Source organism: Pagrus pagrus, assembly GCF_965226575.1.
Source record: "Pagrus pagrus genome assembly, chromosome: 6".
Taxonomy (NCBI): Eukaryota; Metazoa; Chordata; class Actinopteri; order Spariformes; family Sparidae; genus Pagrus; species Pagrus pagrus.
The window spans coordinates 34,853,549-34,881,510 of record NC_140190.1 but is presented as its reverse complement, the minus strand read 5'-3'; the positions used below and the strand labels follow the sequence as shown (position 1 = coordinate 34,881,510).

The window sequence follows — 27,962 nt, the reverse complement described above, 5'->3', positions numbered from 1 at the left end:
CTGCCACACTTCCATCAATGCTGTTCAGGACTTGTCAGATATACTCCAAGAGGAGATGGGAGCGTTCAAAATGCACAGGACAAAGTGTACAGCTGTTATCACATCTTTTCTGGCACCACATTTCAGAGAGGAGTTAAAGGAAGATGTTGGTGAGTCTCCATATTCTCTCTATCTGAACGGTATATAAGGTATATCAGATGCGATTGTTTCTTTCCTGAGTGAATGTGGCCTGGACATCAAACATATGGTGGGGATTGCTACAGACAGCGCGAGTGTTATGGTCGGAAAAAATCACTCCATTTTCACACTGCTCAAACAGAAGCAGCCTAGTTTGCAGCTTATTCGCTGCGCTTGCCACTCACTGGATATAGTGGCTCATAAAGCAATGCAACTTCTTCCAAGCAATCTGGAATATATGATAAAAGAAACCTACAACTGGCTCGCACACTCAGCAAAAGGCCAGAGTGACTATAACAGTGTCTACAAGGCCATCAATGACGGTGGCTGTCCTCTGAAACTCATATCCCCCAGCTCAACCCGTTGGTTGGTGATCTCAGACTGTATCGAAAGAATTTTAGAGCAGGAAGATGCCCTCAAGCTGCACTTCAGTTTGGTTTCAAGTGCCGAACACTGCTATGCAGCCAGGCTTTTGAATGAAATGTACAGTGACAAATCAAACAGTCTGTACATGCACTTCCTCCAGCCCGTTTTGATGGAAATCAAAACTGTGAACAAATATTTCCAGCTGGAAACGGGAGATACGCTGGGTGTTTTTAGGGATCTTGACAGGCTGTACATGTCGACATTGAGGAGAGTTGTGAAGCCCAGCGTACTGCGCATGAACAATGACAGTCGTCTCAGGGAACTTGACCTTAAATCATCCAGCCTCTACCTCTCACACCAGGACGCGGACCTGGGCTCCTCATTCCAACAGCAGCTGGAAGCCAGCACATTAGCGCCGGAGCTGAAGGATAGGATTTCCACGCGTTGTTTTGATTTTCTAAAAGAAGTGCTGGTGCAGTATCAAATGCGTCTTCCTGCATCAATAGAAATGCTCCGCAAACTGGAGCTTTTTTGTCCGAAGCTGGTGATGTCAACAATAAATAGGCCAGGAGTAAAAGACTTGCCTGCTGAGTTTTTCTCTTGTTCGGTGGACACCTTGGAGAGCCAGTGGAGAAACATTGCATCAGCTGGCTTCTCAAGTGATCAGGCCATTGACGCCTTTTGGCTGGAAGTTGAGGCATTTCAAGATGCTGGAGGAAACCAGTGTTTCAAAGATTTAGCACTGGGTGTCATCAGATTGCTCACTCTGCCAATATCAAATGCCCACGTTGAGAGAGCGTTTTCCCAGGTGACGCTGCTAAAGGATGACACCAGAAATCGCATGGGATTACGGCTCCTTTCCAGCCTCATGGATGTGCGCTCTGGCCTGAGCAGAAACGGATTGACGTCCGCCACTTTCAAACCTCCCCGACAGTTCGAGGTTTGATTCATCCATGTATTAGCCAGCTGACCTGGCTTCCAGTGACTGTAAAAAGTTCTTAAAGTTCTCAACATTGTTCAAGTTAATGGAAAGACGCTGATTCTGCGTAAAGGTAAGATGATTTTTATGTCACCTTATCTTATTTGCACTGTGACTGATTTTGGTAACTGTAGCCCACTTATTCTATGGAATTTGCTCGTTGAATTAAAAACTAGCCTAGTTTTTCGTGGTTTTGTGTGTTCGGTATCTCAATCAGCTGCTGTACGGCCAGGTCGTTGTGCGTCTTTCAGCACCACAGGTGTGGAAAGCAGCGAGGAGAAAAAGAGAGGGAGGGAGGGAGGGAGGGAGAGGCGCTCTGTATGTGCATAATTGTGTTTTGTTTTAAATTGTTTTGCATGTAGTCCTCATACAGGTAATTTATTAAATTTATAAGGCCTACACGGCTTAAAAGTGCACCTTTTTACGTGCAGCTGGCATTATTACTAATCTGGGCCTGGCGCTAGGATGACAGAGGTTCATTTTGCAATTTGTGTAGCCTAAGGTTGATTTACTGCGCTCTTGTTGGTTGCAATTTGCAAAAACCTATTTATCTATCATTTATGTGTGGTTATTTGATGCAGATATGAAACTGGATGTGTTTTCTATTGCATGTGTTATGATTTTACGGGTTTACACGAGTGTCTGGCAACTTCGTGATTTGGACTGGTTTTTATTGGATTGGGCAGGTTCTAAGATGTGATTGGGCTGGAAGCTGTCAATCTGATCTGGCATCACTGTGAATGGTTGGTTTAGATCATTTATATGGAACTGCAAATGACCACGACTTAAATTAGCAAAATTGCAATTGCCATCGGGTCAGGGAGGACTGGCAATTCCCAATATTAGACTGTATCAAGTGGCTTCTCAATGGCTCAAAGGCTGAGGCTGCCATGCAAGGTGCCAGCTGCTCATCAGGAGCAATTTGGGGTTCATTATCTTGCTCAAGGATACTTCAACATGTAACTGGTGGGGAGCCGGGATTCGAACCAGTGACCTTCCGATCACTAGACGACCCGCTCTACCTCCTGAGCTACAGGAGTCCAATAAGGCTAACAATACAATTATGCAAACATGGGCTCAGGACCTTGGGGTGATAATAGACGAAGCTATGGAGGCGGACATATGGGAGCATGCTAACAACATATCCATACGTAATAGAGCAAAGGAATCACAATTTAAATTACTGCATCGCCTTCAGATATCACCTGAACTCAGACATAAGATAGACACAAAGAAATCCGCTCTGTGCGTGAAGTGTAATAAGGAAGTTGGTACCTTTATACACACTGTATGGACCTGTGTGCATATCCAGGATTTCTGGGTAGAAGTGGCTTTGAAATTAGATTTGGTTTTTAATAAGGAGTTGGACCTGGACCCAGTGTGTTTTTTGTTGGGATTACCACACCCACAAATACGTCTGCACGTCTGTCCGTCCTGGGAGAGGGATCCCTCCTCTGTGGCTCTTCCTGAGGTTTCTTCCGCATTTTTTCCCTGATAAAAGGGTTTATTTGGGGGCAAGTTTTTCCTCACTCGAATCGAGGGTCGAAGAACAGAGGGTGTCGTCTCTGTACAGATTGTAAAGCCCTCTGAGGCAAACTGTGATTTGTGAATTTGGGCTATACAAATAAAATTTGATTTGATTTGATTTGAAATAAAAGGATCTCATTGTCAAAAACTGTGGAATGTTTTAACATATGCTGCACGTAAAACTATATTGCTGAAATGGATTTCAAATAAGCCACCTGCAGTTTTAGATTGGCATAAGGTAATATTTGACCTTTTACCCATGGAATATCTGACATACTGGTCCAGAGGGAAAATTGGTTAATTTTATCATATATGGACCCCATTTCTCGATATATCATTTCTTAATTCTTGTAATGTATACTTATTTCTCCATTTTATATTATTATTAATTATTGTCGTTACTATTGCCATATGTTATTCTACCATGCTTGTGACTGACTGACTGCTGTGCTGAATGTTCAGCTCTGGAGGGGGGGCAGGGGGAGGGGGTCCTCTCGAAGGGGGGGATAAATGTTAAAAAAAAATAATGTTCAGTTTGTGATCGCGGGGCTTCTGGAGACTGTGATTACAGCAGAGCCATTGGAGCCATTTGATGTTTTTTTGGTTGTTTTTTTCCATTTTAAAACAAGTCCTCAGTTGTTTTAGGAGAATGCTGCAATGCTGCTTTGCTGTGAAGCTCCAGGTATGTTTTGTGGACTACGAAATTTCACCTGACTTGCCATCAGCATGAGGACAGTTTTAATTTCAGATTGTTAGTATTATTAGAAAAGTATTATTTAAAAGTACCAGGCACATTTCCAGAGGCTATATTAGTCATCTGGGAGTGACAAACTGTTATTTTATGGCCTCCGCTTCAGATTTATGAGGCTTTGTTTTCAGCGACTGAGCTGCACAAAACTGAGTAATGTCAGAATGAAGGATGTGTCATGGTGTCACCGTGACAGCCGGGGTTGCCTTGTCCTTCTAAGCGGTTGCTCTCCCTCAAGCAAGGGGCCAACTCAGTAGCTAATTTCGCGATCAATTTCAGAATTTTAGCTGCAGAGAGCGGGTGGGATGAGGTAGCACTACAAAGGGGCCTTCACACAAGGGTTAGCTGATAATATACCGGACGAATTAGCTGCTCGAGATGAGACCTCCTCCTTAGAAGAGTTAATTTCACTTTCCATTCGTCTAGACAATAGGCTGAGAGAGAGACGGAGGGAAAAGGCCACTAGATTTCCTCCCGTCGGCCCTCAGTCCAGACCTCCTAAATCGGTGCCACCTAGCCCAGTTACCACTTCTCCACCCTCGGCCACCCCTGCTGAGGAGCCCATGCAGCTTGGGCGTATGCACCTTCCCCCAGCAGAATGCCAACGCAGGCTTCAGGAAGGACTCTGCCTGTACTGTGGTGAGACTGGACATGTCATCTCGCTCTGCCCCACCCAACCAAAAGCCCGGGCTCATCACGCTACAGGGGGGCGCTGATGAGCCGAACCACCATGTCTACTACATCCCCCTCTCGGATCCAGCTCCAAGGAACCCTCTCCTGGTCCCTACAGACTCATCCCGTGCAGGTGCTCGTTGACTCAGGCTCAGACGACAGCTTCATTGACACTGACATGGTAAATCAAGCCCACATCCCTACACTCCCCCTTGCTGCACCAAAAGACGTTTTAGCTCTTGATGGCAGGCTATTAGCTCACGTCACTCACCGCACTGCCCCTTTAACGCTCCTCTTGTCCGGCAACCATAGTGAGAGGATTCAGCTGTTTGTTCTTCCCTCACCCCAATCACCTGTAGTTCTTGGGCTTCCATGGCTAAAATTACATAACCCCCAGACTGACTGGTCCTCTGCCAGGATTGGAAGCTGGAGTGTTCACTGTCACTCTAATTGCGTTCATTCTGCTGCCCCTGCCTGTATCAATGTAACTCCTACCATCCCGAAACCTCCCGACCTCACCTCTGTCCCCGCCCCCTACCAGGACTTAGGTGACGTGTTCAGTAAAGATCGGGCACTTTCATTACCGCCCCACCGGCCTTACGATTGTGCCATTGACCTACTACCTGGGGCTCCTCTCCCATCCAGCAGTCTCTATAATCTCTCTCATCCAGAACGGGAGGCCATGGAGGTCTACATACAGGACTCCCTCGCTGCCGGTCTGATCCGTCCATCCTCTTCACCTGTCAGGGCGGGATTTTTCTTTGTGGGGAAAAAAGATGGACTGCTGAGGCCCTGTATAGACTACAGAGGGTTAAACGAGATCACCATCAGGAACAAGTATCCATTACCCCTCATCGACTCAGCCTTTGCCCCCCTGCACCAAGCCGCCATTTTCTCCAAGTTGGACCTGCGCAATGCGTACCACCTGGTACACATACGCGAGAGAGAAAGTGGAAATCAGCTTTCAATACACCTCTGGGCCACTTTGAATATCTCGTCATGCCATTCGGTCTCACTAACGCCCCAGCTGTTTTCCAAAACCTTGTGAACGACGTACTCAGGGACATGCTGAATCGCTTTGTTTTTGTTTATTTGGATGATATACTCATTTTTTTCCCGGACCCTTGAGGAATTCAGCATGTTCGGACGGTGCTACGAAGGTTGTTGGAGAATAAACTCTTTGTTAAGGCTGAGAAATGTCTTTTTCATTCAACCTCTGTGGATTTTCTAGGGTTTGTCATAGAGAAGGGGCAGCTGAGGACGGATCCATCTAAAGTGCAGGCGGTGACCAGCTGGCCGGTCCCAGAAAGCTGAAAGCATCTCAAACGCTTCCAGGGATTTTCTAACTTTTATCGTCGTTTTATTCGGGACTACAGCCGAGTGGCTGCTCCACTCACTCGGCTCACCTTCACCAAGCTCCCCTTCCTTTGGACACCTGCAGTGGAGGGGGCGTTTGCCCGATTAAAGAAACTATTCTCCTCAGCCCCGGTCCTCGCACACCTGGACCCTGGTCTCCAGTTCGTGGTGGAGGTCGATGCCTCGGACACCGGAGTTGGAGCTGTTCTGTCACAGTGAACCCCCTCTGATCACAAGCTACACCCCTGTGCCTTTTTCTCTCGGCGTCTCTCCCCCGCCAAGAGAAATTATGATGTGGGTAATCGGGAGCTGTTGGCCATCGTCCTCGCCCTTCAAGAGTGGAGACACTGGCTGGAAGAAGCAGCTCACACCTTCCTCGTTTGGACCAATCATTGAAACCTCACCTACCTACGCTCAGCCAAGCTGCTGAATTCCCGCCACGCTCGCTGGGCGCTTTTCCTGGGCCGGTTCCGCTACACACTCAGCTATCGTCCAGGCTCTAGAAACACCAAGCCTGATGCCCTCTCTCGTCAGCTCTCCATCTCAGATGAGGAGGGCGCGGACAAGCCCATCATCTCCCCCCGGTGTGTGGTTGCTGCAGCCAGGTGGGACATTGAGCGGTCCATCAAGGCGGCACAGCGCACGCAGCCTCCCCCGAGTGACTGTCCTCCTGGCCGGATGTTTGTCCCGAACACCACCAGGTCCCAGGTGCTCCAGTGGGGGCATTCGTCTAAGCTGGCGTGTCACCCGGGTCTTCAGAGGACTCTGTCTCTCGTCCGACAGCATTTTTGGTGGCCCATGTTGTACGCTGACACTAAAGCGTTTGTCTCTGCCTGCTCCGTCTGCGCCCGCAGCAAAGCCTCCCACCGTGCACCTGCCGGATTTCTCCGACCACTGCCTGTCCCCCACCGACCCTGGTCGCACATCGCTGTGGACTTCGTCTCTGAAGGTAACTCGATTATACTCACCATTGTGGACAGGTTCTCTAAGGCTGTTCATTTTGTTCCCCTACCCAAACTCCCCTCAGCCTTAGAGACCGCGAACCTCCTTGTCCTCCATGTGTTTAGACTTCATGGGATCCCTGTGGACATTGTGTCAGACCGGGTCCGCAGTTCATCTCACAGGTTTGGAAGGCTTTCTGTAAGGCTATCGGGGCATCAGTCAGCCTCACCTCCGGCTATCACCTGCAGTCTAATGGCCAGACGGAGCACGCGAACCAAGACCTAGAGGCTGCGCTGCGCTGTGTTTCTGCCAGTCACCCTGTCTCTTGGGCTACTCATCTTCCCTGGGTAGAGTACGCTCACAACACTCTGGTCTGCTCCGCTACAGGTATGTCGCTGTTCATGGCATCTAACGGCTTTCAAACCTGTCTCCTCCAGCCCGTTGAGCCTTCCAGCCGAGCCCCCGCCGCCCCCCCGGCTTGTGGATGGCCAGCCAGTCTACTCGGTCCGTCGCCTGTTGGATTTCCACCGCTGGGGCAGGGGTTTCCAGTATCTGGTGGACTGGGAGGGTTACGGTCCGGGGAGGGTTACGGTGTCACAATGACAGCTGGGGTTGCCTTGTCCTGTCTGTGTGTCCCCCCCCCCCCACCTTCTCTCCCTCCGTTCTCTCCCTCACCTGCTCCTCTTCCAGTGTGTGACTGTGGGCGTGGCGGCAGCAGCAGCAGCGCGCACCTGACTCATCAACCCATCAACCTACGCTTATATTACCCTGGTCCCCTCACTGCTTCAGCGCCAGATGATTCCGTCCCGTGCGGTATTGCATTGTGCCTTAAAGAACTCTAAGTCTTTATGTATAGTACTTCTTGCCCTGGCAGTCAACGAAGTTTGCTGGTTTGAATCTCGGCTCCCCTGGGCGGAACTGAGCTACATGTCGAAGTATCCTTGAGCAAGATACTGAACCCCAAAATTGCTCCTGATGCGCAGTTAGCACCTTGTGTGGCAGCCTCCGCCATCAGAAAAGGGCCCTGGCGACTCATCCAGGGATGTACCCTGGCCTTCGCCCATTGAAAACTGGGATTGGCTCCAGTAACCCCCGCAACCCCCTGAAAGGGGGGGATAGAGTGGCAACATCCCCGCGACCCTCACGGATAAGCGGCAGAAAATGAGATGAGTGTTAAGAACTACATACCATATTGACATTTTAACTAAAAGTGTCTATAAACATGTCTATTACCTGACATTAGGGCTGGGCGATATGGCCAAAACGATATGTTATCACGATATGTTTTTTTATATTGATCGATGTCGATAATTATCACGATATACAGTATATTTAACAATAATAATGTTGAATTGACAGTTTTTTTCAGAGTTTTTTCCTTCGGACAGAACCCAAAACAAACCAGAAGGTTAATTATGGTTTATAAAATACAATTATTTATTGTCAGAATGAATAGGTGAGAAACATTCAACGGAACCAACCAACCAAATGGCTTTGTTAAACACTGAATAAATAAAATGATGAATATGTACAACAGATTGCTTGCTTCAAACGTGTCTCAAACATTTTAGAGGTAGTACACTGATTTGAACATTGATAAAGAAAATAAAATAAAAAGGTAAATGTTGAGGATGATTATGCTACTGTATTCTTTGAATATTGCACATTCTTGAGCTTGCAGGTAGTTCAGCTTTAATGCCTCCTGTTCTGTAAGACCTGATGTGGTTCGGACGTGCAACCAGTCCACATATCAGCGGTGACACCTCTGAGCTGCTCCTCCAACTTTACTCTACACTCTGCATAGAGCTGTTTTTCAACCGTGCTTATAGGCATCATATCTTTAGCGATACAGTACGTAACTGTGCTGGTTATGTCTTTGTGTCGCTTCGGTTTCTTCTCATATGGGGTAATGGCTGAAAAAGCAGCAGCAATTGTTGGCTGTCGAACTGAAGTTTGACTAGTAGAAGCAGTGGAGCTAGGCTGTTGGCTACTTGAGGGAAGGCTGACGCTAGCATGATAGCGCTAACTCATGCTTTTGGAGTACTTTTTGGGACGATACCTTTCGAGATAATGAAAGAGGTTGGTGGTGTTTCCAGTTCTGCTGAGGACTGGTCGCTGACACATTTTGCACCTAATGCTGGTCTGTCCTTTGTCAGACTTTTCAGGTAGCCGAACTATTTCCAAATAACCGAAGTGGTATGACCTTTCTTCGGTATAATTTCGTCGTCTTTGTCAGTTTCCTCGCACTCGGTTTTGCTAGTCGGACCGTTTATTTTCTTGTGTCGGCTAGACGCACAGGTGGTCACCGTCATTCTGTGTTGTTGTGAGTGGGAGGGGCCGGAAACATGTATCAACCACATGCATTTGTTTCTCTGCTGTGCGATTGGCTGTTGGTGTAGTGTTTTCTAGGTAAAGGGAAACGGACTCAAAAATAACTGTATTGAAAATAAATAAATGAAAAATGTTATCATGAAAATGTTCGAGATCGTTTTATTGCCCAGCCCTAACTGACATATCAGAAGGTAGGGGGATGGTGGTGGAGTTACAGGTGAGAAGACTGTCAAGTGGAGTTTTTAATGTCAACAGTACTATAAAAATTGCTTCATTCTTGTTTTGTCAAAAATGTCCTCACATTTCCTTTGGTCTGTCGGTACAGATCAGTTCAATCACAAACAGACTGCAGGGTTTTGTGGCTTCGTCCTCTGTGTGAAAGTTTCAGATGCGGAGAGGGGGGACAGTTTCGCTGCGGCTCTGATGAGCGGGGGCGTGTCGATCTGATGGTGTTCACAGTCTGATAACTAAACAGATCCTTCACTCATCAAATAAAAGAGAAATGACCCACAAAGCAACGTTACAGGACCAAACAACAGTAATGTGGTAACTGGTAGTGTCTTTGGCAACTAATGAGGAAAAAAATACAGTGGAGAAGTGTCTGTCATCCTGTCTGTCCTACCGACTCTTGGTCACATTTCTGCCCAAAAAACAGTGTCTGCCCCTGGCAAAAAACTTTAACTCACCATGTGGTTGTCTCCTTCCACTATTGTGTTGTTGTAGAGTGAGAGAATCAGACAACGTCCTGTTTACTGATGGTGATTATGTAATCATGTAATTTAGAGCGAAAAACGTAACTTTGTCACTTTCCAGGATGCATGGCGGGTCAGGATCTTAATCACAACACATTATAACAACATCCATATGATTATAAAGAGATGCAGATACATGTTTAGATTACCAGGAGGACACCGGGGGAAACACGTGAAAAAATCAGACAAACATCAACATCATAACGCATACCGGCACGTCTCTTTTGCATCCGCAGTGCTGTATGAATTGACACACTGGTGCGGCTTTACACCGGAGCTGCTTGGTTCTGTGTGAACAAACAAATGCGGAGAATTGGCGAACCTCCGCTGCGGAGATAATGTGGAGTCTCTGTGAAAAGGGCTACTTTCTGCTATCATGCAGGGCTAACAGACTTAAGAACTCATTTGTCCCTGCTGCCATCAGCCTTAATGTGATAGTATCTTTTGTATTTAATGTTGTACTTTTCTTTTTTGGTTATTTGTGCCTGATTGTAAAGTGGTAACTGCTGGCTGTACAACAAATTGCCCCATGGGGACAATAAAGATACCTTGAACCTTATAACCAGTGGCGGCAATTACAGACTGTGTTTAACATTTGTAATAGTGACATCACTGGATATTTTTAAAGACACCTCAGGACAATTTCCAGATGTGTTTGTGGTTAAAAAAAAACCCCAAAAACGGGGTGACTTAAGCCAAAACGTGAACTATTCTGTTGTTCTCTGTCAGTGAACATCACATCTCAGCTACTTAAAGATCACAGATCATTCCCATCATCCCTGTCTTATGTGTGTTTGATTAATGACTTTTATATTTACACCAAGCACCTAAGGGTACAGTTGCATATTATTATTTGTTAGATCTCCTAGGTAGACAGCATCATTCATTTGTGAGAAAAGAAAAAAAAAGAGGAAAAGACCTTAACAGTTATGACAAAGGCAGGACTGGTCCAACATTGTTATTATAAAGCCACGAACCTCCTGGGTGGAGTTGGGTAGATGAATAGGTCACCAAAATTAGAGTGTCTGTGCAGGTTTTTTAAAACATCATTTGACACGAGAGTAAATGGCAATTGTACATATTCAAATTAAAGACAAAAGCCACGTTAGTGAGTTTTTGTCAAGTGTGAAAGGGGTCAAAGTGTGTTACTTAGTCATGGAAGCTCACTGTTAGTTTCCTGTGTCCTACCTACAGTCAATATATGTTTCTTTTTAGGCAAGGCAAATGTATTTGTATAGCACATTTCATACCCAAAGGCAACCCAAAGTGCTTTACAGATCACACAGGCAAAAGCACAAGAAAAAAGCTGTAAAAACAATAAAAACATGCACAGAAATATGTATAGACTAAAACAATAAAAGAAAGCAACAAAGCGGATGAAGAGAGGACAAACCATAACAATTAAAACAATCAGCACACAGAATAAAAGTAATATAATAATAAGACAAACAAATAAATGTGATATAAAAGAAAATGAATTAAAAGCAGTGGTGATCAGTTAGGTATTTAGCTTGGATTTAAAAGTACTTAGCACTGTCTCATGTCTGAGCTCATCTGCTGATTTCTTTCAACACTTGAGAGGCACAAAAGCTAAATGCAGCTTCACCACGTTTAGTTTTCAGTGAGTAATCCAGAACCAGCCGACCAGAGAGGTCTGTGAGGTTCGTACTGACCCGCAGATTCCACTGGATACGGTGCAGCTACGTTACGGCTGCGTTACGGCTCCGGTACGATTGTGCTCCGTCGTCCTCGTCCGGCAACCCCCACCAGTTGCGTTTTGAGTCCGCCACGGCGCAGCTCCGCCGATCAGCTGGAGAAACGAAACCGAGGAATTCCCGCGATAATTACATTATCACACACGAACGCAGTTATATGTATGTGTTATAAACACAACAACACGAAGTGTTCCCGACCGACGGATTAGAAGAAGAGCTTGTATTTGTCTCTTTTTTGAGGTTTTTGTGTTTGTATCAACACGGAGTGTTTTATTTTGAAAATCAACCGGATTTCTTGTTGTTGTTTCGTGTCTGACTTCCTGTCTGCTCTGTGCTAAATTTGGCTGAATTGCTGCGTTGTGTTGCGGCGTCCGCCAGAATAGAAGTCCTGCGTATCTGCTCCGCAGGGCTGCGGACTGCCGGAGCTGGCACGCAGCAGACACGCAGCGCAGCGGACCTGGTGGAAGTTAACACGTAGACTAGAGTGCTACGGATCAGCTCCGCCGCCGTGGCGGAGCCGTAACGCAGCCGTACCGTATCCAGTGGAATCTGCGGGTGAGTCTGAAGATCTGATGAGTACTCAGGACCTCACCCCTTTACTGATTCATGGACAAATAACAGTATTTCAGACTTGATTCTCTCAGTAACTGGTAGCCAATGCAGAGATCTGAGAACTGGAGTTATATGCTCCGCTTTTTTGGTTCTTGTTACAACCCTGGCAGCAGCATTTTAGAGATAATGTATATACCAGCTTCTCCAGATCATGTTTGGAATTCATGTTTCTGATCCTTGCAATGTTTTTGAGGTGGTAAAAGGCTGATTTTGTTGATTAAATGTGACTCCTAAAATTAAATCAAGGAGGTTTCTAGAGGTTTCGACTATTATGGTGAGCACAGATTTGAATTCTTTCTTCACTGGTCCAAAAAAAATTACTTGACCATGGCTTTTAACCATGACCACAAAGATTTCCTAACCATAGTAAAGTAGGTACTGATTTTAACCCAAACCATGATTTTCTTAATCTTCCACCAAAAAGTTTTGTGTCTTAAACCCAGCCTAATGAAACTGTAAAGGTGATGTCATCATTTAGTTTGGGGAAAGTATTGCAACTAGGCGACCAAACAGTCCTTACTGTCAGAGCCATTAATGACGTGTTGAACATAATGTACTGTACCCAATTAAAGTTGACTAACTGGTGGATAAAGATGTCATTTGGACACATTGGACATAGGTGTGCTGATATCATGCTGATGCAATAAGAAGATTAGTTACTGACCAACAGCTTGAGGCCAAGGTGTTTGGATGCTCCTGTCCTGTTCCAGATCCTCAGCAGGAGACCAGGGCTGGCTAAAGACACGCTGGAGGTCTGAATGAGCCTCTTTATTGTCATCCTCAGAAAACACGTCTTCCACCAGTGTCAGCAATGACGCCAACACCCACAGCATCACCTGACAACATCAAGGAACACATACTGGAGTCACTTTGGTCAGCATGCAGGCCAGATGGCAGAGGATGCTGGAAAATTCAATGATTCACTTGTGCTTCATTGTAAAACCATCATCAAACAGTAGAAAATTTGCAGCAAAGACACATGCACTCAGAGGAAAATGTTATGTATTTACTGGAGCACCTAAGTGCTGAGAGGGCAAGAAACACTGATTCAGTGGTACTTTTAGCAAGAAGTAGGGTTGCCATGTATTCAAATAAAAAGCCTCTCCTTAGGCAAAAAAAGCACATGTGGAACAGTAGATATATCACAGTATAGAAATGATGATGTAACAAGTAAAAGACCTGCATTCAAAATTGTAATTGAGGTAAATGTATACACATTGCATATTATTTTACTGTATAATAACTACTGATGAATTAATATACGTTCATCTGATTTTAACTATGTTCTATACTGGAGGTGGAAATCAAGTTGGTGATTTGAATTTAATCTGGTCGCTGGGTTGGATGGGGAGGTACAGCTGGGTGTCGTCTGCTTAACAGTTAAATGAGTTATCATTTTACCTAATGGAATCATATAGATGGAAGTCTATCGAGTAGATCAGGATGTATTAAACGAAAAAATGACCCGCTACCACCAGCTAGTGCCCCAAAAGTCTGACTAGAGGAATACTTTTTTCTGAAATGGTTCTGATACAGAAGGCTTTATTGTAGATTTGAATCACAATTTCAAAGGAGCAACATTAGCTGTTGTAAAGAGCACGAATCAATCCCCGGATTCAGCAGGGTATGGGTAAGCAGAAGAGTAGAAAGCAGCACTTGTCTCTCTTTCCTTACCGCCACTGAAGTGTCCTTGAGCATGATGCCCCAGTGGAGCTGCTCAGTGGCTGGCAGGTCACACTGTGGTTGTAATGAGCCACTTCCAGGTGTGACTGTATAACTGTGTGAATTTGATCATAGCATCCCTGAAACACATAGCACTATTTTCAGTTTGAAACTACCCTGAATAAAGATGGGACAAAAGTCTAACTGTAAATGTGATCACTTTAGGAGAATGGAAGCTGTTTTTCACTGCAGTGTCATTTGAAAGAAATAGCCAGACTTCAAAGATAGCTCCAAAACTGTAGGGGGCAGCAAAACTGCTAACTGCAGCTCACTATACTGCTGTAGATTTTTTTGGCTGTAGCAACTAGCTGTGCAACTAAGTGGCTCTATTAGCTGACGGCAGCAACACATCCTCGTAACTTAACAACTGAATAGGTCGATTGCCAGTGTCTCCCAAAATGACATGATTAAAATTGTAAGCCCTCCAGCATTTCAGTGGGCAAAATCCCTTCATTTTTAAAAAGACTTTTATTGTGAAACATTTGTAGGAACCTGTTGTGGAAAAATCAATGACTTTCAAGAACTGCAGCTTCTGTCATCTTTTCTCCAGTTTATTTGATTTTTCATTTTGATGTTAAACTTAATAAGAAAAGTTAACGTGTAACTTTAGCCAAAATGCAAACTAGGCTTTTTTTGTGAATGTCAAATCTTCGTGTAAAAGCATAATTACGATGAAAAAGCCACTTTTAAGATTTACCCTAGTTTTGTTTTTGGGTCAAAATCATTTTCAATTGTGTGCTAGGGGCAGCTGTATGGTAGCATCAAAATCGCTATTTTTAAAACACTAAGAAGACTCGACACAACATGAAATTTTGCTTGTAGTATCACCAGGGTCTCTACACATGAACACGAGCATTGAGAACATTGTTTGTGTACACAAAGTTTACTAAAAAGAAGGTTTTTAAAGCTGGGCATGAAGCTGGACCGGGCTCACCGGACTGCTGGGCCAGTGATCATCAAGCTCTATAGCTCCTAGGATAAGCTGAAGATCCTTTTGGCGAGGAAGGCGAAAAATCTGGAGCACGGGGGATCCTGCATTTTCATCCATCAGGACCTGTCCTAGTAATTCCACCTTTTTAACACTCTTGGAGGAACATCTGAAGCTCTTTTTTCTATTAACGATACCTCTGATGTTCCAGCATCAGGGGTGGTAGCACCGCTATAACATTAGAGACGGGTGTCTGGTGGTAGCATCACTATAACATTAGATAAGTGTGTCTGGTGGTGGCACTGCTATAACATTAGATAGGGGTGTCTGGTGGTAGCACCGCTATAACATTAAATACGGGTGTCCCGTGGTAGCACAGCTACCTTTTTGAAACATTGCGTAACCATTGCCTTTGTTCAAATCCTGCGCGTTCACTCAATTGGCTACCTTTGGCCTCATCAAAATCACAATCAGCATTTTGAATTCACGCCCAAACGTGACTCTCCAAAATACTGACTGCCATTTTTATTTCATGCCTGAGCGTGACTTCCCCAAATCACAGCAGCCATTTTTGTAGTCAGTTCAACGGGACTTCCCTAAATCAAGGTTCCCCAGAACTACGTCGGCCATATTTTACTCACACACACAAACACACACAGATACAGACATCCCTCCAAATATCTGTGCTTGCTGTTTTTTTGTTGTGCAGCATTGCTTTTATAAGAAGCTCTAATAAACACTGTTGATTGTAACTGAGCAGTTCTCTAAGATTATTTTGCACATCTTATAACAATAGCTGGTTGAGACGGTCAGTGCTCGGATTAATGCCTTCTATTTCTCTAATTGTTGATATTTCTTTAAAGGAACTTGGGGCAAGATCAAGAAATAGGGTAACTGCAGCCATCAGCCAAGCTGGCGCAGGAGCGCGCATGAACTCTTCACAGCAGTGCAGCTGATGCCTTATCCCCTACACACGCGAAGCAGCCGCAAAGCTGGCTCGCTGTGTCTAGCGACACACAAGTGCGGCGATTTACCGTTATGGTTGATGCAGTCTGAAAGGCACAGGCGAAAGCAAAGACGGCATATTAGGGAACAAAAATATCGTGTCTGATACGGGATTGCTGTGTGTAAGCGGCTAATGTTACTACACAGACAAACAAACCGTTAGCCTGTGGCTACATCCAGCTGCTAACATCACCTCCCGGATAACAGGTTGGGCTTTCGGTCCCATATATAAAAGGGACATATTTCTAACTATTCAGACTAAAGGACCATGGAAAATGCGCAGTCTGTAACTATTCAGTGTTACACAGTGGTGGACTAAGTTACATGTTTGCAGCTAACGCCACTTTGCACGTTAGGTCACTCCATGTCTGCCAGGATCTCATATGATTTTCAAATCAAGCTCTAAACATGACCTGTAATGTTTTCTTACCTGGTTACTAGGAAATGAGCCATGTCAGCATCTGTTTTCAGTCCCAATTCAAGTTGAAACTGCCTCCATGACTCGAACATGTATCCGATATTTATTCAGGTGCTAGCCCGGCTTTGGTCGTAATTTTGTTTCGACTCACGACATGCTGCTGATAAAACCTTCGTTTTCTTCTTAGTGGACTTTGTGTGGTGGTGAGTCGTAGCAGTATCCATTACTACCTAAACACTAATTTGGGTCCACCGCGCTTGTCTTCTTCCCGTATCCAAGGACGTGCATTCAGCGTCATCTGACGTCACGTCTGCAAGACTGCGCAGGAAATTCGTGCCCGAATTGCAGTACATTATGCAGCACACAGCCTGTTCAAGGCAATGGAGAGATATTTGGGTGGGCTCATTCTTTTTGGTTTTGAACGCTTCATCACCCATTAGCATTAAAAAACTTAAAATGCATGTTTATTTTTTCACAAATCCTGCCCCAAGTTCCTTTAATATTAACAATTTTAAGTAAACTTCAGGCCTTGAGACTAAAAGCATATCATTTGATTAATGATCCCTGATTCCAGGGTGGTGCTCCTGTGATTATTAATGAATAGTAATAACATACATTTCAGTGTTTAACGTTTTAATGATTTAATTAATAGTTAATAATCAATTAATATTCCCCATTGATTTCAACAAATGCAAAGGCTTATTTAAGAGGAGTAATTATTTCATACACCTTAGCTACAAGAAAATTAGTGTTAAGACAACAACTAGAGCTAGATCTCCAACCTAGAGAGGGAGTTCACACACTCTCAGGGGAGTTAAACATTTAGAAATTAAACATATATTATTATTGTTATTATTATTATTAAACGTTTTTACCAAAATCTGTATTCTCCTGAATGCCCTGATAGTGCCGATGACAGGGCTAGATTTTTAGACTGCATAAATTTGTCCACTCTGTCGGCTGAGAGCATGGACATTCTATGTTGTCCGGTTACTAAAGAGTAGAGGTGTAGTCCAGGGTATATGCGGGTATACAGTGTATACCCGCTTATTTTTAAGTCAGCATTATTTATACCCACTTCTAAATCCCCCCTGATGCGTACCATTCAGTAGTATCTGCGAGCCAAATTGCCCATTTTTTCCCCAGGATGGTGAAGCCATGACCCACGCTACTCACCCACTGCCTCTAATTGGCTAGTATGCGCTGCCTTTACTGATTCGATTGGTTAACTTTTGGAGGAAGAGAAGGGCGGGTCATGCCGGTAAGATGAAGCGAGCTATTCAAACAAAAATTTCATTTCACAATTACAAACGTCCTCACCAATCAACATCAGCCAGCAGCTCAGCTAATGTTAGCGATGCTACACTGGTACAGTTAAGCCCAACGTCGACGCCCGCTCTGCCCCCCACCCCCGTCGGAGAGGATGCTGTCAGTGAAGGAGATGCTGCCTCTTCGCCCACAGCCAAAGATGCCGATACAACTTCGGATGAAGACGTCAACTAAGGTAGGTGGGCGTCGGCCCTTTTTTAAGATTCATTGCTGGACCTTGTAAATGATGTTAATAACATGTCAGGGCTCGACAGTCACGGATATAGCTACAGCTACATCATGTGTAATTGACTGTTTAGGGAGGAAAAATTAAATAAATAAAATGAAACGGATTATGACAACTTTACACTTTTTAATTGGTTGTGGTCATTGTTTCCTTTGTTATATTTATAGCCTGTAATTCAATCACTTTTGTTATTTTATAACCTGTAATTCAATCACTTTTGTTGTTTTTCTGTAGACATTAATAATGACTGGCCAGACCTGTGGACTGCCAAACAAAAAGAAGATGTGTGTGTGTGTGTGTGTTTGTCCTTGGATGTATGTGGAAGAAATGGACCATGCACACATACAGCCGTGGATACAGTAGTTGCATTGTTTGCTTCACAGGATGTCTGGTCTGTAGCAGTGTGAACTCCATTGGGATCAACAAGGAGCAAGGTGTATCACTCTCAAGAGAATGGATGAACTTTGAAATTCAAGTGTCTGGCCAGGAAAGTAGAACAACAAGTCTGTCAGCCTTGAGAAATAAGGTGAGGAAACATGCTTTGTCCAAGGCCCACACTCTCTGTGAAGGTGGCAGAGCAACAGAATAAAGCTGCCATTGAGAATGCAATGGAGAGTCCTACATGAAGAAAACTGATGCTGTGTTTCAAACAGCCTACCATCTTGCCAAAAAGAACCAACCCTTTTCTGACCATGAGAGCCTCATTGAGCTGCAGGAATTGAATGGTGTTATAATGGGCTCAATACTTCATTCACGTAACAGTGCAACACAAATAATACAACATGTTGCCAGTGAGATGCAGAGCAAAATCGTCAGTAGCATTATAGCATCATCCAGTAATAACGGTGTCACGATTTCGATTTTAAATCGAAATTGATCAAAATTTCGTCACAATCTCGAACTTCCAATCAAAAAATGGAATCGTCGATGCTGCCACGCCCCCCATGTCACGTCCGGTTGGCTTGCCAAGGGGAAAAAAACACACATGTATTGAAGTGCTGCGAGTCAACCTCCTCTAACTTAGCTACTAGCTAAGCCAGTAGCTCTATTAGCTACAGCCAGTCAAACGATAGCATGGTGTTAAACCATTCCTGTTCAGCTCCCAGACCGTGGTCGGGAAGCACAGGGGAGATGATTTCCTCCAGGGCTGAAGTTTATGTTTACCTTCGGGGTGAACCCCCTTTCACGTGTTAAGCTGGTCGGGAAATAATACCAGGGAGCTTTGCTGTATCTTAAGGAGCCGTCGCTTTTATTCACAGCCAAACTGCAGCTTATATTGTACACTTTATTGCTGTTGCTACTACTGCTACTCAATCATTCACTGTCCGCACGTACGCACACTCCCTCACTCTCGCTCGCCCACTCACACCTTACGCACCTTGTATATGTCCAACTGTTCGGAAATAGTTTGTTAAGACACTTGAAGAAGACTATGGACATGGCAGTTTTATTCTTTTGTTTGTTTTGTTGTGAACTTGAATGTCATCTTCTGTGAAGAAGACTGCAGTTCCAAAAGAGAAACTAGATGGCAGGTTATTTTGTTTAAGTTTCCAATTGACTGAAGATATAAGTTATTGTTACATTATGTTGTTAATAAATGTTTTAAATTTGACAATATAGTGTGGTACATTGCTAACAAAGGTCAGATGATGATGACTGTCTAATAACATGCCGAAATAAATAAATAAATAAATAAAATAAAATGTTATATTGCATAAAAGTCTAGTCTAAAAATGGCATAGCAACCTGTGCTTTAAAAAAAATAAATGTAAAAATCGAGAATCGAATCGAACCGTGACCTTAGAATCGAATCGAGGATTTGGAGAATTGTGACACCCCTATCCAGTAAGTTAGCTGTCCTAATTGACGAGGCAGCTTCTTTAAGTCACAAAGCTGTCATGACAGTTTCTATTAAAGCATCAATTCAAGAAGAAAGCCCTGAGTTCATATTCCTTGAACTTGTTGAACTGGAAAATCAGAGAGCAGATGGCATATTACAGGTGTTACTCACTGTTTAACTAATGCTGGCTTTACAGAAGAGTGGCTTCATGAAAACTGGGTAAGCCAGTGTCATGTTAGGAAAGAAGTCAGGAGTAGCAACCAGGCTGACCTCGAGATTCCCAAGCTTTTCGTATGGCACTGTATGAACCATAGACTTGAACTCGCTGTGTCAGATGCAGTTGATGAGGTAAACTCTGTCAATCACTTCAAAACTTTTATCCAGAAGCTATCTTCTCTGTATAGTACGTCAAACAAAAATGGACATGAACTTATAAATGCAGCAGCTGAAGTAGGCTCCGGCTCCAGCTTCAGTCTCGTTCGATAACTCTCCTCAGAGCAGAGCATCTGCCGAAACGCTCAATCAGAATGATCCAGTCATTCAAAAAGAGTTCAGGTGAGAAATATAGTGAGGATTTAGAAGCAATAAATACTGGGGAGTATCGGTCTACAGCACTGAAAACAATTGCAAAGCTGAAGTCTATCAATCCAGGCCAGTTCTTACAAAGCCTTGTGAACAATCTGGAGAAATGCTTGTCTTTTGAGGATGAGACCATCAAGGACCTCAGAATCCTTGATCAGAGTAAATGGCCATCAAAGCCCAGCATCCGCCATGGTGAAGAACAAATTAAGCGACTGTGCAAGCGATTTAACTTGTGCACAGACCAAGCACTGAATGGGATGTGGGACCTACTGGAAGAGCCCAGTAGTCAGCCCAAGGACCTAAAACCACTCATGAACTGTATGAAAACATTCCCTGTCAGTACAGCAGAGTGTGAGAGGAACTTTAGCCTTATGAACAATATAAGCTCAGACAAGAGGGCTGTCCTACTGATCTCAAACATATCAAACTTCAGGTAACGTAGCAGCGCGACGAGTCCTTGCTCACTAAGCAGCTAAACTTTAGCGCCGCTCCGTGTTGAGATCCAGCCCTGTGTGGGTCACTACACTGTTATTGGTCAGGCGCGCACACGCTGTTAACAATACCATTGGCTGTAGAGTGTGACAATCTGTCAATAAACATCAGCCAACAGTTCTCCGATCTAAATTGATCTCACAAGTCGCCTCTGTTACGTTTGAATGACGCAAATCCGTCATAGCGACGGAGAACTTTAATCCATGCTGGCCCCACCGGGCCAGTGCTTGGAATGTTCTGGTGGCCCTGGCGGTTTTAAAAGTACGTCCGGGCCACCGGGCCATTTATATTGACGACCCCTGCGTTAAGAGTTGGTCAGCTGGTCCCAGGTCTGCTGGTTATTCTACCACAGGCACCCCTCCATATGACTGTTCAAAGCAGCATAATGGCAGAAGCTGCAGCAGGAGGATGGCTTTCAAATCGCGCTGACCTCTAATATTTGATGACGAGTTACCAGTGCTCAGTGCGACAGGCTGCAGCTGTGAAGTCATCACAGCACCGAGCTGACAGAGAGCAGTAAGTGTGTCTGTTGTGTTAAAACTTGTAAGTTTAATGTATACACCCGGTACATGCTTCAAAAAGACTATAACCTCTTGATTTCTGCTGTAATGTAGCGAAATGTGCATTTAATTAGTCACACTCAGTGGTGTAGTGATGAAGAGAAAAGCAGAGACCAAATTATTCACATGAAACAAAGACAAACTACTGATGTAATGTTTCAACCACAGATGGTCTTTAGGTAAAAGTGAAGACAGGAAGTCAGATGAGTCGTCTGATATGAGACATTTTCAGAAAGATAACAGACTGATGTAGCCACATCTCTAATCTTAGTGTCTTCATGTAATTGGACAGACCAGATGTGGGGTCATTTGTACGCGATTTCATCAAAGTTTAAGGACATGGTAACATTTTGACACTCTTTTTTATTTATTTTTTTGGTATAACAGACACAATCTATTATGCGTATGCACACAATTTGCTAATTCATTTTCCAGATCATAATATACTATAGGAGACAAAAAGCAAACAATATCATTTTAACTTAACAGAGTTAAATACTAATGTGATATACAAACTGGGAATATTGTCCTGGTGTATATGTGGCATTTGATCCAATCAGGAGATGATGATTTGTCATTTCATCATAAATAAATACAGACGTCTGTTCCTTTACCCATAGAAGACCATCTGTGGTTGAAATAATCAGATCCGTCAGATTCACATCAACTAAAAGACAGTATTTTTGAAGTAACTCATGAAGTAGCTATTTTGATCACTGCCTTTATTTTTACTTGAGCAGAAAACAATAAGATATTTACAAAAGCAAACAAGTGAGTGGAAAGTGTTTGTTCAGGTAGTGCTTGAGTTAAACAGTCTGATGGCTGTGGGGATGAATGATCTGCGGTAGCGCTCCTTCTAAGACAGTGGGTGTAAGAGTCTGCTGCTGAAAGAGCTGCTCAATGCTGCCACAGTTTGGTGCACATCCTCCTCTCACCCACCACAGTCAGGACAGAGCTGGCCCTCCTGACCAGTTTGTTCAGTCTCTTTCTGTCCCTGTCTGTGCTGCTACCTCCCCAGCAGACCACTGCATAAAGGACCGCTGATGCCACCACAGTGTCATAAAATGTTCGAAGTAATGTCCTCTGTACCCCAAAGGACCTGTCTCCTCAGCAGATGGAGGTGACTTTGGCCATTCTTATACAGGGCATCCGTGTTGTCAGTCCAGTCCAGTTTATTGTTAAGGTGAACACCCAGGTATTTGTTTTTATCCACCATCTCTATGTCCAAACCCTGGATGTTCACTGGTGTGATATGTGGTGTCTTCCTCTGGAAGTTGACCACCTCCTTTGTTTTACTGGTGTTTATGTGCAGGTGGTTGCATTCACACCAGTTAACAAAGTCATTGATGACCCCCCTATATTCCTGTTCATTCACCTCAGACACATATCCAACAATGGCTGTATCATCTGAGAATTTTTGGAGGTGACAATTCACAGTGTTGTGTGTGAAGTCCGATGGGTAGAGGGTGAAAAAGAAGGGAGAGAGCCCCGTACCCTGAGGGGCTCCCATACTGCATAGAACCATGTCTGAGATACAGTCCTTGAGTCTCACATACTGTGGCCTGTGTGAGAAAGTCTGTAGTCCATGCAGCCAGGTGTTGGTCAACTCCCACCCCTTCCAGTTCCCCCCTCATAAGTGCCGGCTGTATTGTGTTAAAATCACTGGAGAAGTAAAAAAACAACCCTCACAGTGCGTCCAGTGTTCTCCAGGTTTGTAATTGTTCTGTGCAGTAGGTAGATGACTGTGTCATCCACCCCGATTTCGGGACGGTAAGCAAACGGAAGGGGTTCCAGTGTCGTGCTCACCTGGGGACGGATGTGCCTGAGAATAATCCTCTCCATGGTCTTCATCAGGTGAAAAGTTAAGGCGATAGGGCAGAAGTGGCCAGGCTCCTTGGGGTGCACAGACTTTGGCACCACACAGGACGTCTTCCACAGGACAGGGACTCTCTCCAGAGTAAGGCTCAGGTTGAAGATGTGCGTGACCACCCCACAGAGCTGGTCTGCACAGTCCTTTAACACTCTGGAGCTGATGCCATCAGGGCCTGTGGCTTTTCTCGCCTTAATCTTCCTCATTTCCATTCTCACCTGCTCAGTTGTCAAGAAGAACTTGTCCAGTTTCCCTCCCCTCTGTCCAAGAACTCTTCCTAAGCCGCTGCAGGAGCAGGGCACTGAACATCGTCAGGGACCCCTTCCACCCTCTCCACACATTCTTTGAACTGCTCCCATCAGGAAAACGGTTCAAAAGTCTAAAAGGTTGAACAAACAGACTAATCAACAGCTTCCTTCCACAAGCTGTTAGATTGCTGAACTGCTGATCTGGAGCATGCGCACTACTGCACTTCATGAGCCTTAGTCATAGTTTTAGTTTTAAATTATTATAGTAATATATTGTGTGTATTTATTGTGTTTGTGTTATGGGATCCCGGAGAGACGCAATCTCATTTTTGCTGCACTACTTTTGTAGGTACAGCTTAATGACAATAAAGCTTTGATTGATTGATTGATCGATTGATTGAGAGGGGGGAGATGGGGGGAGGGAGTGGTGGAAGGCTGGGAGGAGTGGGGGATGGTGTGGAGTCATAAAAGAGGGGTGTCGATGAAGAAGACAGGTTAGGGGGGAGAGAGGGGGTTGTTCTTGAGAGGTGTGACGGGTCAGGGTGGGTGGGAAAACACCATACTTTCCTGGAGGGCACAGTGTTCTCCACACAGAAATGAATGTAATCTGTGATCCAGTCTGTCAGGCTGTTGATGTCTTCCCCATGTGGGCTGCAGAGTGCTTCCCAGTCTGTGGTGTCAAAGCAGTCTCTCAGCCTTTCCCTGGTCTCCTCAGACCAAACCTTCACTGACTTTTTCTGTGGCGGATATTTATTCACCACAGGTATATAGTCAGGTAGCAGATGGACCAGGTTGTGATCTGAGCAACCAAGTGGGGGGAGGATGTGTATGCTTCCTTCAAGTTTGCATACAGTAGATCCAAGGTTTTATTGCCCCTGGTGTGACATTTCACATACTGGGTGAAGGGAGGGAGAATAGAGGACAGGGGAGCATGGTTAAAGTCCCCAGAGATGAGGAGGAGGGACTGTGGGTGCTGAGTCTGAAGTTGAGAAACAACAGTGTGGAGGAGCTCACAGGCTGCAGCAGCAACGGCCAAGGGAGGGATGTACACAGTTGTGATGATTACATGTGAAAACTCCCTCGGAAGATAGTATGGCCAATGCTAACAGCTAGTAGCTCAATGTCTCTGGTGCAGCGCTGCTCTTTAACACTGATGTGTCCAGGGTTGCACCATCTCTTATTAAAGGATAACTACCGTTTTTTACAACCTGGACCTTTTTTCTAGCAAAATATATGGTCATTTACTCACCCAGATAACTTTGGTGTCATTTGGCGATTGTCGATGTTACTCGCATTATATGGATATATCGGCGCTACACTGGATCTAATTTCGTCCAAACGACGCCAAATGACACCAAAGTTATCTGGGTGAGTAAATGACCATATATTTTGCTAGAAAAAAGGTCCAGGTTGTAAAAAACGGTAGTTATCCTTTACCAAACTCAATGCAAATACTCCCTCCAAGGATTAATAAGTCTGTTTTTTCTGATATTGATAAGGCTTTTTTTCGAAATTTATCTGGCAGGGGAAAAAAACATGCCTCAATCTCAAAACGCTACAGCTGCCAAAAGAGAGAGGTGGTGCTCTAATGCCCAACGTTATGTTTTATAACTGGGCATGTCACATGCGTATAGTGTCAGACTGCCTGAGGTATGATATCCATATAAACGCCTAGCACTGCCCCTCTTCTTATTTGCTTAGCATTGTCACGAATGAAACATCCTTGCTACAGCTGAGGTTAGAAACAGTCCAATTATGATGAACACAATCAAAACATGGGGAGGGATTGTTAGGCTCACCCAAAGGAAGGGTCCCTTTTCAGTCCCACACCCCATTATACAAAACAACGCCTTAGTCCCTGGATTGGGAACGAATATATTTTAATGCTGGTATGATCACAGTATTAAGATTGTCGGTTATTTATGTGAGTCAGAAAAATCACTATATATCCCACGGTTCAACATTGAGAGTCAGTATAGGATCCTCCACAGATTGCAGAACACACCCCAATCCTTTCACACTGTCTATCCTGGGATCTCTCCCCTCCTAGTCAAGTGCAAGAAAAGAGGTTGGGTCTTGCATACATTACATTTGGAGCTGCCCTCTGATACATAAATGCTGGGAAAAAACTACACAGGAACTTAATTCCATTTTGAGTAAAAAATACTAAATAAATCCTGGTTTTTTTCTGTATGGTATCTCAGGTGAAGGGTTCCCAGCAAAAACTACTAAACAAATGTCTTCTATTAGCAATATTCTAATGGATTAAGCCCAGACCTCCAACTGTGAACCAGCTTTGCCGATGGAGCGTTTGAGCTCAGTTTTGAAGGGGAATGAGAAGGTATTTGATAAGTTGTAGTTGTAGTTGTACCCTTTCTAAACCATCTCCCAGAGTGCACAGCAGACTTAATACGCAGGGGGTGCTGCAATGTGGACTGATGTCTCTCCGGTACCCCTATGAATGCCTAATGCTCCCTCCTGGGTATTCTGTTGTTCTGCCTTCGTGCTGTATTCCCTAATCTATGTGACATATCTAAGCTCTATGAACTGTCCGTGTTATGTACCTTGTAATGCTGCAATGGGTGTCTGTTGTTCTCTTTTTTATTTTTTCATCCCACATGGTCTATGATTCGCTAATACCAGTTGGGTATCTTTTTTTCTTAAAAAAAATTCAATAAAATGTTATTTAAAAAATGTAAGAAAATGACATTGTTATCAATAAAACCTTCACTGTGAAAAAAAATAAATAAAATAAAATAAAACAATATGTGTCACAGTTATCCTGGGGCTCTCATTAAGATCCATCAGGAGTGGCTGAGTTATGTGCAAGAGCTAGTGGTGAAACACCTGAGAAACAGGAACTAGCAGGAAATGTCACATTAGTGAGCTCATCTTAAATAAACTGTGATTACACAGACAGAAATGATTTAGTTGTTTCAAATGGTAATTCTATATTTACTTTTTTTAAAAGAAAATTGGTTTGCATGCTTTTTATTAAGCAAGGTTAACAAGTGTAGAGACATGCAGTTTTTTGTATTTGCACTGAATGCATTGATTTACAGTGTTACATACATTGTGGAAATTGAAAGCTGCACTGGGTAAGCCGATCTATCTCGTCCCATGGAAATTGTGCCTGGCTTCCCTGTGTCTGGCTTTCAGCCTACACAAGCCCTGTCTACCTGCAGCCATCACCTGAACCTCTTTAATTACTTAATTGACATGTGACACCTTCTCACTGTGCAGGTAAAATTAATATTTTAACATCACTTATGAAATTGGTTTCTCTGCGGTGTCGGCAGGGACTTAAGGGCCAGATCAGTATAGTGGAAACAGGCTGATGATGAAACATATATGCCGACAGTCTGCCCACAAACCCTACTGGCCTACTTTTCCTTCTGATTCTCATACATTCACAAACTCAGGCTCACCTTCCAGTTCTTCAGGTGATGCTGGGTAGTTGACACCTCCCGCCTCCACCAGGTTTTTCCATCTGAAAAAAGAATAACAACAACCATAATTATAAAGAGAAGCACTAGTCAATCAGGCGTCTAATAAACCGGTCTACTAGCTTTCCTTCACTTGAATAACGAGATACAATTAATCTTTACTCCTCAAAAGAGCTCACTATGATTCATTTAAATTTACATTACATTTAGGGCATTTAGCAGACGCTTTTGTCCAAAGCGACTTACAATAAGTACATTTGTCACAAGAAAGAAACCACAACATATCTCTGTAGATAAAGTAGAAAGGATAGAAACAATATTCAAGCCCTCGTCAGAGCAAAGTAGTTGCTTATTCATCAAGGATACCTTTGATAAGTGCTATGATGTAAGTGCTGAAGGTAGGAACATACAAGTGCATATGTTGTTTTTTTTTAGGGGGGGTGGGGGGGGGTCTTGAGTCTTTTGTGAAAGATGGCGAGCGATTCTGCTGTCCTGACGTTGGTCGGGAGTTCATTCCACCACTGGGGTGCCAGAACAGAGAAGAGTTGGGATTTCGCTGTGCAGTTTTTGTTTGCTCTCAGCGATGGTGATACCAGTCGACTGGCCGATGTAGTAGAGCGAAGTGCTCGTGATGGGGCGTTTAGTCTGATCAGTGTCTGGAGGTAGACAGGTGCAGTTCGGTTGACGGCCTTGAAGGCTAGCACCATGGTCTTGAATCTGATGTGGGCCGCAACCGGAAGCCAGTGGAGGTCATGGAGTAGGGGGGTCACATGGGAGAATTTGAGTAGATTGAAAACGAGGCGTGCTGCAGCGTTCTGGATACGTTGCAAAGGTTTAGTTGCAGAGGCTGGGAGTCAAGCCAATAGCGAGTTGCAGTAGTCGAGGCGGGAGATGACCAGTGATTGAACCAGGAGTTGCATTGCTTCCTTTGTGAGGAAGGACCGGATCCTGCGGATGTTGTAGAGGGCAAATCTACAGGATCGGGCCACCGCGGTGATGTTGGGGGTGCAGGAAAGTCGTGATTCATGCTCTGTTTACCACAGTGCCATAGCTACTGAGAGCTAATTCCTGTCACTGACTGAAGGCGACCATCAGCAGGGACAGAACTGGATTCATCTG

At 44.3% G+C, this 27,962-nt stretch overlaps 1 protein-coding gene across 1 annotated transcript in view; it reads right to left on the bottom strand.

The window, feature by feature from the left end:
• artn (artemin) overlaps positions 1-26,912 on the bottom strand; it is a gene marked incomplete at both ends in the record, with an annotated part of 49,091 nt that extends 22,179 nt beyond the window's left edge. Inside the window, 2 exons of the mRNA XM_084354703.1 lie at positions 12,842-13,013; positions 26,826-26,912. Coding sequence (XP_084210829.1) covers positions 12,842-13,013; positions 26,826-26,912 — 259 coding nt within the window. The remainder of the gene's footprint in view (positions 1-12,841; positions 13,014-26,825) is intronic.
• Between the last annotated feature and the right edge of the window lie 1,050 nt (positions 26,913-27,962).